General features: G+C 38.0%; 1 protein-coding gene across 1 annotated transcript in view; it reads left to right on the top strand.

Moving 5' to 3' along the window:
* Positions 1–12027, top strand: part of AK9 (adenylate kinase 9) — a 233855-nt gene that overhangs the window by 22500 nt on the left and 199328 nt on the right. The window contains exons 5-7 of the mRNA XM_006881222.1: positions 2531–2643; positions 6341–6529; positions 7065–7193. Coding sequence (XP_006881284.1) covers positions 2531–2643; positions 6341–6529; positions 7065–7193 — 431 coding nt within the window. The remainder of the gene's footprint in view (positions 1–2530; positions 2644–6340; positions 6530–7064; positions 7194–12027) is intronic.

Below are 12027 nucleotides of genomic sequence, written 5' to 3' on the forward strand. Positions count from 1 at the left end.
GACGGGTCCTTGGAGAGGGACATCATGCTTGGGAGGGTGAAGGGACGGCGCAGGAGGGGAAGACCTTCTATGAGATGGATTGATTCTGTGACTGGGGTAATCGGGATGGGTGTGTCAGAGGCAATGCGGTTGGCGCAGGATAGAGCAGGGTTTAGGGCTGTAGTGCATAGGGTCGCTATGAGTCGCAAACGACTCGACGGCACATAACAACAACAACAACAACCGTTAATATCAAATACAAGTAAAATTTTGCTGAACATTATTTAAAAACAGTTGAAATAGTACATTGATTAAGAAGAGGCTGGGGCACAAGAGATATAATTGCTAATGTCAGGTGGATCTTAGCTAAAAGCGGAGAATAACAGAAATATGTTAACTAATGTGTTTTATTGCCTATGCAAAAGCATTTGACTGTGTTGATTATAATAAATTATGGATAACACTGAGAAGAATGATTATTCCAGACCACTTAATTTTGATCATCAAAAACCTATACATGAATGAAGAAGCAGTTGACCAAACATAAGAAGGGAACATGGTGGTTTAAAATCAAGAAAGGTGTCTGTTAGGACTGTCTCCTTTCTTTATCTCTATTCAGTCTATTTGCTAAGCAAATTGAGAGGCTGGACTATACAAAGACCAACATGGTATCAGGATTGGAAGTAGATTAATCAACTCCCTGTGTTGTTCAGAAGACACAACTTTGTTTGCAAAAAGTGAAAATGGCTTGGAACATTAGCTTCATAAAATTAAAGACTACAGTCTTGAATATGGATTACTCATATTGTGCAGAAATAATCATCATAGATGGAGAAAAGATTGAAGTTGAGAGTGATTTCATTTTACGTAGGTCTACAATCAACATTCATGATAACAGCAGTCAAGAAATCAAAAGACATTTTGTAAATACCTAAAATAGCAAAGAGATGGAAGCAACCCAAGTGCCCATCAACAAATAAGTGGATAGAAAGATTGATATAATCATAAAATAGAATACTATGCAGCACTGAAAAACATTGTATATTAACTTTGCAAGTAAACCAGTATAAAATTAAAAAAACACACACAATGAATTTTTAAAACATTATACATCATAGAACACATCATGCTGAGTAAACTATCTCAGTCACAAAAGGACAAATACTGCATAGCACCACTGTTATAAAGAAGGTCTGACATGAGAGGTTGGGATGAGAATAGGGTACAAGTAGATAGATAATGACAATTGCATTGGAATTGATAAAATAAAGAACTGTATAAAAATATGTATATATGATTAGGCATTATACATACAATAATAGCCCAGAATAAGAGATATATCATTGCAAAGAGGACTAGGGAAAGGGAGCTAAGTAATTTTGCAATAATTAATAATTTTTTTAACTTGAATTGGAGGAGGAGGAAGGGAGGATGAGAAAGTAAAATATGCAAGAGTGAATGAATGAAAATCTGACTCCGCTGTAATGTTTGTTAAAGTCACAATTAAAACAAAATTTTATTTTTAAAAAAGACGTATAGTATTGGTAAAGTCAGCTGTCAAAGGTAATTCTAAAGTACCAACAAACAAGGATGCCATTTTAAAGGCTAAGATGTGCCTGATCAAAGCCATGATCTTTTCAATCACCGCCTATGCATCTGAAAGTTGAATAATGCATAAAAATTATAGAAGAAGAATTGATGCTCTTGAATTGTGGTACTGAAGAAATATACCATGGACTTTCAAAAGTAAAAAAGGTCAATCTTGGATGAAGTGCTCCTCCAAAGTGTTCTTAGAGGCGAAGAAGGTGAAATGTTGTCTGATGTATTTTGGGTGTGTTGCCAAGAGAGATCAGTTCTTGGAAAAAGAAATCATGCTGGCAAAGGTCAGAGAAAGAAAGGAAGACTCTCAACAAGTTAGATTGATACAATGACTTAACAATGGGCTTGAGCATATCCAAGATCATGAGGATAGCACAGGATAGGGCAAGGTTCAGATCTGTTTTTCATACAGGTTGCTATGAGTTGTAGTCAACTTGTTATTACCTAACTACAAGCTTTAAAATCCTTAAGATGGTCTACAACCAGGAGAGAATAAAATAGATGAATGGGACCTTCTGAGAATCAAATCCCTATGCACATCAAAAAACTTCTCCAACAGGGTAAGAAGGAAACCCACAGACTTGGAAAAAATATTTGACAGTGACATAATAATTTTTTTAACTTGAATTGGAGGAGGAGGAAGGGAGGATGAGAAAGTAAAATACGCAAGAGTGAATGAATGAAAATCTAACTCCGCTGTAATGTTTGTTAAAGTCACAATTAAAACAAAATTTTATTTTAAAAAAAGACGTATAGTATTGGTAAAGTCAGCTGTCAAAGGTAATTCTAAAGTACCAACAAACAAGGATGCCATTCTAAAGGCTAAGATGTGCCTGATCAAAGCCATGATCTTTTCAATTGCCGCCTATGCATCTGAAAGTTGAATTAAAAAAATCCTTGTTATAGTATTGACAATATTATAAAACTTTTACAATTCTGTTTCCCTCTACAGGTTATATTATCACTGAAATACCATCATTTTCACAGGAAACCATAAGTATTGTAGACCAATTAGAATTAATTAAGAACTTAAAGTTGAAACCGGATATTATAATCAACATTAAGGTAAGGATATTAGTGGTTTTTCTGGCACAGTAACATTTTTTCCCCTTATAGTAATTAAAGTTACAGAAGGTTTTCAAATTTTTTATTTTTAAATAATTCTAGAAATAGTAATTTACATACCAATGATAAGGTGTTTTCTTTAAATTAACCTTTTACTGTGTTTTACTGAGCAAACTGATTTTCCATTTGGTAATTCATGTGTTTCATGACTTCATTATGTATTGTAACACTGACTACAAATATCTCTGTAGTTTTTGCACCTGCAACTCCGATTCCATGAACAGGTCTTGACCTCGTCACCAGGTTGATAGCCATCCTTTTAAAGTCATTCAGACATTACTCTAGTTTCCTGTTAGTGGTTGTGTGTGCCACTGAATCGGAACTGAGCCATAGCTGACCCTCCAGTGAGTTTTCAGAGGCAGCAAATCGCACGTGAGGAGATTGTCCATCCTTCTAGAGCCACCAAAACAAAATACCACAAACTAGGTGGCTTAAAGGAACGAAAAATTATTCTCTCTTTAAAAAAATCATTCCTTGTTACATAATCCCTCACACACACACCCAGTCCACTTTGCTATGCACCTCTTATTCTGGACTGTTGTCATGCAATTAATGCTTAATTGTATATTCCCTTTAAACAGTTCTTTCCATCATCTGTCCCAATGCAGTGTCCATTATTTATCCCCTCTTTTCTTAGTTTCTCCCCAACCCTCCATGTCAGTTCTGTTTTATAACAGTGTTGTTATGCATTATTTGTCCTTTTGTGACTGAAATGTTTCACTCAGCATCATATCTCAAAATGTTTCACTCAGTGTAAAAGTGAACTGGGGGGGTATGGAGGAAAATGTTCAATAATGAATGAATGGAAATCTAAGTTTTCTGTAAAATTTTGTTAAAATCACAATGCAATTTAAAAAAAAATTATTCTCTCTGTTTTAGAGGCTAGAAATAGGAAAAAAATGGTATTAATGGCAAGTATGATTTCCCTGAAAGCTTTAGGGGAAGCTCCTTTTGTCACTCCCTTTTTCTGGTAGCCTCAGGCATTTCTTGGCTTGTGAAATCTTTGTTTGGTCTTCATGTGTCTGTCCTCCCAAGTCTGTGTATCTCTGCTCATTATCTTTTAAGCACATTAGTTAGTCATGTTGTCTTCGAACCCACCACTACTGCAGTTTAACTTCATGTTAACTAGTTAAATCTGCAAAGATGCCATTTCTAAATACAGTCAGTCACATTTGCAGGTATAAACAGGGGATGAGTGTGTGAACATCTTTTTTAGGAGCATAAACCAATTCCTACAGGCAAACTTATCTAGTTGATTCTGCTCATAGCAACCCTATAGGTCAGAGTAGAGCAGCACACAGGATTTTCAAGGCAATAAGTCTTTATAGAAGCAGACTGTCACAACTTTCTTCTACCCAGCAACTGGTGGATTTGAAAGACTAACCTTTTTATTAACATCAGAGGCTTTTAATCACTACATACCGGGTTCCCTATGGTAGGTTCAGCGGGGCTACGGGGGGAGGTGAGTAAAGGAGTCCATCTATGTGGAGCTATTGTAGGGACAGTTGTCAGGGAAAGTCTCAAGGATATGATGCCCGTAGGGTTGCTATGAGCAGAATCAACTAGATAAGTTTGGTATTTACCATGGTCCCTCATCTTGCTCTCCTCTCTGTCATACTATTTATCATATTGTATCGTATTGTAATTGTCCTTTTTTTCTCCTAGATTGTCTTACTTGAATTCAGGAACTATGACTTATTCATATAAACAGCAATTAATATAATACAGGATAGCTAGTAGACTGCGCTGCTAACCCAAAGGCACACAGTTCAAATACACCACCTATTCTGTGGGGGAAGGATGAGCAGTCTCCTCCCATGTGATTTATTACCTCTGAAGTCAGCTGTGCATGGTTTCCAACTCAACCATACATAATAACAACAAGTAGACCCTTAGGAACTTTTTTTGTAAAATAAAAAGACAAATGAGTGATTAGGATGTGTGTGGATTAAAAAGAGCTGCTAGAAATTAGAAATTTCAGATGTTAGCCTAAAATAAAGCCAACACATCAGAAAAGTCAGTGTTGGCCTGACTTTTTCCTCAGGTTGTGCTTTCAGACTCAGTAGCCTGTGATGGGATGACCCCTGCTATGATAGTTAATTTCATTAAGAGGCAGACAACCAGATCCTGTTCTCAGTTCTCTGCCTTGTCAACTGTAAGAATTTGATGTTACATTTATGAGTCTAAATATCCTCTTTACAAAGATGGAAATTGCTATCTTGTAAAGTTGTGATTAAAATTTAGGAAGGCACTATATTCTTGTTTACATGAGAATGAATAATTAGTGTTTGTGAGTGATTTCTCTGCCTGGTTCCCTAAAGGGTTTCACACAGCTCAGAATGAATAGTGATGGTTCTCTGCTCAGATCTGAGACCCAGTGATGTGTCTGGCTCAGGTGGGAGGAACAGGTGGTCCTACAGTGTCCAGCGTGGCTCATCTTCAGCTCCAGCCACAGTTCACAGCAACAGGCCCGTCCAAGTGTCCTCATGCCCTTGAGAATGTCACACATATGGACGTGTGTCTGATGAAGGGGAGATCTCAAAATAGGAAGTCTAACCATGGAATATTTAATAGGAAGTTAAATTCTGGTAGATTATAATGACCCATAACTTAAGTACATTTGATTCATATATTTGGTCCTAAGTTTGATGAGCCAAAGTAAACAGGAAAATGTATAACCCACATTGTCCAAGAAAAGGCAAGCTATTCCTTAGTAATAACAAAACTCCCACTGAAAAGGAAAGGAATAACTTTACTCATATTACTGCTTAATAGAGTAAATGAAGTCATAAAGCCCATTAATTTTATAACTATCATAGCAGGAGTCATCCCATAACAGGTTACTGAGTCTGAGAGCACAACCTGAGGAAGAAGTCAGGCCAACACTGACTTGTCTGATGTGTTGGCCTTATTTTAGGCTAACATCTGAAATTTCTAGAGCAGAAGTTGTGGCTCTGGTTTCTTTAAGATATATTTCCAGGAGTGGACTTGCTGGGTCAAATGGTATTTATATTTCCAACTTTATGAGAAAATGCGAGACCACTTTCCGTAATAGTTTACATTAACACTAGCAGTGAATAAGAGTTCCAATCTCTCCACAACCTTACCAGCATTTATTGTTTGCTGCCCTGTTGAACATTGCTATTGTTACTGGGGTGAGATATCTCATAGTTGTTTTGATTTGCATCTCTCAGATTGCTAGGGATTTTTAACATTTCTTCATGTGATTTTTTGTTGTTGTTTTTTTTTATTGATGGTGGTGGTTTTCTTTTTTGTTTGTTTTTAGGGGTTGGTTTTTGTTTTAGGGGTTTTTTTCCATCTGAATGTCTTCTTAGGTAAGTGTCTGTTCATATCCTTTGCCCATTTTGTGATTGGGTTGTTGATCTTGTTGAGGTGCTAGAGTATATTCTATACATTTTAGATATAAGTCCTTATCAGATATGCCATTGTCAAATATTTTTTTACTAGTCTATGGGTTCCCTTCCTACCCTGTTGAAGAAGTTTTTGATGTGCATAGGGATTTGTTTCTTAAAAATTCCCATTCATCTATTTTACTTTCTCCTGGTTGTAGGTATAAATAGGAGTTTTGAAAGCATATTCAGAGTGTTCTAAGTGATTTAATGATTCTATTCCTTAGTGCCCTGACTTTGATCTATGCCAAAGAGTTACTGGGCAAAGGCAGCACAGCAGCAGTGGGTACATATACCCAAGAGATCAGTGGGATCCTGAAGTCATTGAAATGCATAGGAAAAAGAAGAAAGAAGCCCAAAAAGAAGGAAAAGGAGAAGAAGAAGGGGAAGAGGAAGAAGAGCAAGAGGAAGAAGAGGTAATATCTAATCAGTGTACTAACCAAAACCAAACCTGTTATTGTTGAGTCCTGCTACCCTAAAGGACAGAATAATACCACCCCATAGCATGCACTGGGCTGTAAATCTTTACTGAAGCTGACCATGGAGTGACTGGTGGGTTCAAGCAGCTCTCAGAACTGACCCGAGAGCTGACCCTCTGGAGAGTTTTCAGAGACAGTAAATTGGCCAAGAGATTGGCCATCTTTCTCCCTTGGAGCAGCTGGTGAATTCGAACCACGTGCCTTTTTTTGGAGCTCAACTCCTTATCACTAAGCCTCCAGATGGAAGCAGAAAAAAGCTAGTAAGGGTCCTACCCAATGTAAAGTTTTTATTCCATCTGATAAAAGTCCATTAAGAATGTTCAGTCTCTCTTAAATAAAATCTTAAAATTTAATCTTTCTCCTTCCCTTCCTTCTGACCCCGAAATGGCATCAAGGTCTAGGGGATAAGAAAATGGCTTGTAAATTAATATTCTTTGACCTAAATATACTTAAACTTTTTTTCCCCATTTAGACATTTATTGCTGAAATGCAGATGGTGGCTGAAATTTTTCAACATCTAGTTCAGAGGCCAGAAGATTTTTTAGAAAATGTTGAAGCCCTCATTAAACTGTATAAGGAAATAATTCTTCGTCCTATAGAAGTAAGAACAAGACCTACTCCTGAAAGTGGGGATATTTCTATTTGTATCTTACCATTGGTTAAATGCTTGTCACTTTTCTTCATCTCCTTATATCTGTGCAAGTCTCCCCCAGAGGTAGGCGTTGTTATTATGTGCCATTGCAGAGCAGTTTGTATTTTACTTTACAAAGCGGCTATGTTGTGAAAAAGTGTTGGATGTGGTCACTTTTTAGCAACAAAAGTGGCTAAAAAGTGACATTTTTCAAAAGGTACTAGGGCAATTTACTTATGGATGGTGGTTGTAGAAACATGTTAAAAGACTATTTTATACAAGCATTTTTAATCTCTAATTTAAGAGTTTATCAAAATAAATGTACACTTAAGGTATATCTTTTGTTCTAAAAGGAATTTTTCATTTAGTTAAATGATAATCTTAAGAATCATTATCTTCATATCGGTTACAATGGTGATTCCCTTCAAAGTAGATGATGTGTAAACATACCCCCCAATCCCACTGCCTTGAGTGACTCCCGACTCAGAGCAGCCCCCACTGGGTTTCCAAGGCTGTGGAATCATCAAGGGAGGAGACTGCCCGTCTTCCTCTGAGGAGATGATGGTGAATTTGAATGGCCAGGGGCACTCAGCCTTTTGTTAACAGCACAACATACTCCAGACTACACACCACCAGAGCTCCTATCTAAACATAAGATCCTAATGATCCTATGTAAACACAAGATATGTTGTTATTGTTATGTACCATTGAGTCAGAACCCCTCAGAGCCAGCTGTCCGGCAGGTTTTTAGAGGTAATAAATCTCATGAGAGGAAAAAAAAAATCGGAGTGGATCCAAACCACTTGCCTTTGGGTTGGCAGTGCCATTCTTCACCGCTAAGCCACCGAAGCTCCCAAGACCATTATATAAAAAAACTGTGGTTGAAATAACTAGCATTTAACCTAATATGATCACTGTTACTACAATTATATGGAAACTCTATTTTATGCTATTAAAACTCCAGGGAGGATTCCTGTGATGGTCCTGGTGGAGATTTATTCTGCAAATATTTATTGAACATTGGCTATTGGTTCAGATACTGTGCTAAGCATTAAAAAAATTTCTCAAGTTCCTTTTTCCATCTAATAAAAGTAAATAACTTGACGGCCTAGTGGATAAGGAGTTACGCTGCTGATGGCCCGTGATTCAAATCTACCAGCTGCTCTGCAGTAGAAAGATGGACACTCTCCTCCCTTGCTATTCATGGCCTTTAAAAACCCTCTGGGAAAAAAAAATTTAAAAAAAAACCTCTGGGAGGGAGCTCTGGTTATCTAGTGGCAATAAGCTATGTTGAAATCCCAAAAGCACGTGGTTCGAATCCACCAAATACTCCGCTAGAGAAGGAGGAGCGATCTTCTCTGCCAGTTAGATCTGACTTGATGGCGCACACACACACACACACACACACACACACACACACACACTGGAGGGACAGTTATTAGTCAGTTACAACTCAACAGCACATTGCAATGAGAAGATAAATGAATACTATTCACACGAGATGCTCCCCTGGAGAAGGGAGGGGCAATCTCCTTCTGTGCTAGTCAGATCCAATTAGATGATACACAACAAGAAGGGGGGAAATGAATAATATTCCTTCTTATTATCCATCCCCCAGGTGAAATGAAATAATTTTCTTATGTGTGACTTATTTTCTTCTCCTCTCCTTCTATCAATGGCCTTAAACACACAGCTTCTTAAAAGGGAAGCACATGTCTACCAATAACATCCTTTTTCCGTTCAACAGAAATATCTTGAGTACTGGCACTGGGAATTAATTTCATGGCAGGAAAAGGCAAAGTAATCACTTCAAGGGCAGGAACAAGCTCCTCTTAGCATTGATGAAGCTCAATGCAGTGCACAGTCTCTGTGCAGTGCACAGAGTAGAGCTCAACAAATTGGAAGCTGAGCCACTGAAGAGATCACAAAAGAAGAAGAGTCATAGATGAGTCATAGATAGTCTCCATTTCATTAAATGTGAAATTTCTTGTCGTGTGTCATAAAGTGGATTCTGATTCATACCAACTCATATGTGGAGTTTATGAGGTTCTTGGGGTTTCCAGAGCTGCCGTCCTTATGGAGACAGATGCCATATCTTTCTCTCACTGAGTAGCTGGTGGGCTTAGGCTACTGATCTATTAGTTGAACACTTGAACCACTGCATCATTCCAGTAAAACTTCTAGGAATTAAAAAAAGAAACAAAAATGTTCAAGCACATTAAAAGACAACCAATTGGGCAAATATCTATACGAAGTCTAATTAATGATTTATGGGATTTGATATATTAAAATTGACATGGGAATTATTCTTTATAAAACCCCTGATTCCTTACCTAAATTGACAACAAATATGAGCAGGTGATTCACCAAAATGAAAGATAAAAGCATAGATAAGCTTGTAGAGAAATGTTTAACCTCATTAATAATAAATTCACAGCTGTCAGGTTAGTTTTGACTGACTTGACCCTCCATCAGGTTTCTGAAGCTGTAAATCATTGACAGGAGACTGCCAATCTTTCTCTCATGGAGCACTTGGTGGGTTTGAATCACTAATCATTCAGTTAACAGTGTTACAGGTAACCCACTACACTACCAGAGCTCCTTCACCAATAAAATAATAATAAAATGAAATGATAATTTAAATAATGAAATAACATTTGACTAGGGATGATAGAAGGAGAATTGATGCCTTTCAGCTGCGGTGCTGGAGTTAGAGTATTGAATATACCATGGACTTCTAGGAGAACAAACAAGTTCGTCCTAGAGAGGGTGAGATCAGGCTGCTCCTTGGAGGCAAAGATTCTAAGGCTTTATCTGATATACTTTGGACATGTAAGGAGGGACCAGTCCTTAGAGAGGGACATCATGCTTGGGAAGGTGGAGGGATAGTGCAAGAGAGGAAGACCCTCGATGAGATGGATTAATTCAGAGACTGGGGTAATGGGTGGAAATGTGTCAGAGACAATAAGATTGGCACAGGATGAAGCAGGGTTTAGGCCTGTTGCATATAAGGCCGTTATGAGTCACAATCGATGCCACATAACAACAAACAATAAAAACAATTTTGAAAGATTAATAGAAAATGACAATTCTTAATGGCATAAAGGATTGATAAAGGTAGACTATCTCATTATACTAATGGGAATATAAAAGAAAAACATTTCTACTGAGTTGGAACCAATTCTTGCTGACCTTCCAGTGGGTTCTCAGAGGTTATAAATCACACAGGAGGAAATTGTCGATCTTTGGTGAAATGGCACATCTTTCTCCCATGGAGCCTCTGGTGGATTATTAGTGCTGTGCTACCATCAAGTGTGGACTGACACAGTAACTGGGGTCACGGGTGTAGCTCTAATGGAGTCAGTGAGACTGATTCAGGACAGGGCAGGCTTCAGAGCTATTGGACATAAGGTTACAGGCAACTCGATGGCACATAACAGTAACAACCACCACTATCAGGTTAGCAGTGCAACCCCCTATGGACTATGCCACCAGACTCCCCTGGAATATAAATTGTTGTTCTGAGCTGTTGCGTCGGAGCCAACTCTCCTAGCTGACCCTCCAGGAGGTTTTCAGAGGCTGTAAATTTCGCCAGGGGACATTACCTTTTTCTCGGATAACAGCTAGTGGATTCAAACAGCATGCCAGCACAACTCCTTACCACTAAGTGACCAGAGTATATATACAGCCATTTAAGGAGCCCTGATGGCACAGTGACTAAATACTATATTGCTAGCGGAAAGCTTAGATGTTCAAACTTACCGGCTGCTCTGCAGAATTAAGATGTGTCAGTCAGCTTCCATAAAGATTTACAGCCTTGGAAATCCTAGAAGGCAGTTCTGCACTATCCCATAGGGTCCACTCCAAATCAGGATCAACTCTGTGGCAATTGAGGTAACCTATTTTGGATAGATTGCCCACAAAATGTCTAAAATTGGAAAACTTCTAGGCCCTTTCGCAAAACATAGATAAAAATGCACTGTCCTAAGACTATGTTCAGAGATCATTTCTCCAGTTCGTTACTAGAGAAGTTTCTCAGATGGTGTAGAGCCCTGAAATCCGCCAGGAGGAGGCACAGCGTTCTCTCCCGAGCGTGAAGCCGGCTAAGGGGTTGCTTCAGTGCAACTGCCTTATGCCATGGATGATCGTTTCTCTCTTCCATCACGGAAGAGAAAGGGGAAGAGGACACAGTCTGAGTGGTTTTCTTGAAAAAGGAGGGAGAAATGCATTGTCCTATTGCTGATAAAACAAGAATTTAAAAGTCAAGAACATAGCTTGCACACCTAAGTGAAATTTGCTAAATCATAAAAAATAGTTTTATACGATAATTCCAAGGTAATGGCCTGGGTAAGATATCAACTCAGTTGGGTGGCTAATACCCCCAACATTTTAAATAAAAGTAAAAGAAATTCCTGGGAAAGGCTGATGGCATAGTGCATAACGTACCATATCTAACTCAAAGATCAGAGGTTTGAATCCACCTTCCATGAACGAAAGTGAGTCAATCTTCTCATAGAAAGATTTGTAGCATTGGAAACTGATGGAGGGCTATTATGAGTTAGAACCAAAATGACTCAACAACAGTATATTTGTTTTTTTTTGGTAAATGGCAAACAATAGAGGACATTTAAATAAATTGTGACATAGTCACAGTATGTAATTCTATAGTCATCAAAATGTTGTAATGACAGTGAATTTATAAAAGTAAAAAAAAGATAACTTATAACGTTAATGTTACAATGTTAAGTGAAAAAAACTCTAAAGTTGTATATATGTTATGATCTTTGAAGTGTGCAAAACCCTT

This window comes from Elephantulus edwardii, unplaced genomic scaffold (genome assembly GCF_000299155.1).
Source record: "Elephantulus edwardii isolate Elephantulus edwardi_28Jun2011 unplaced genomic scaffold, EleEdw1.0 scaffold00013, whole genome shotgun sequence".
Classification (NCBI taxonomy): domain Eukaryota; kingdom Metazoa; phylum Chordata; class Mammalia; order Macroscelidea; family Macroscelididae; genus Elephantulus; species Elephantulus edwardii.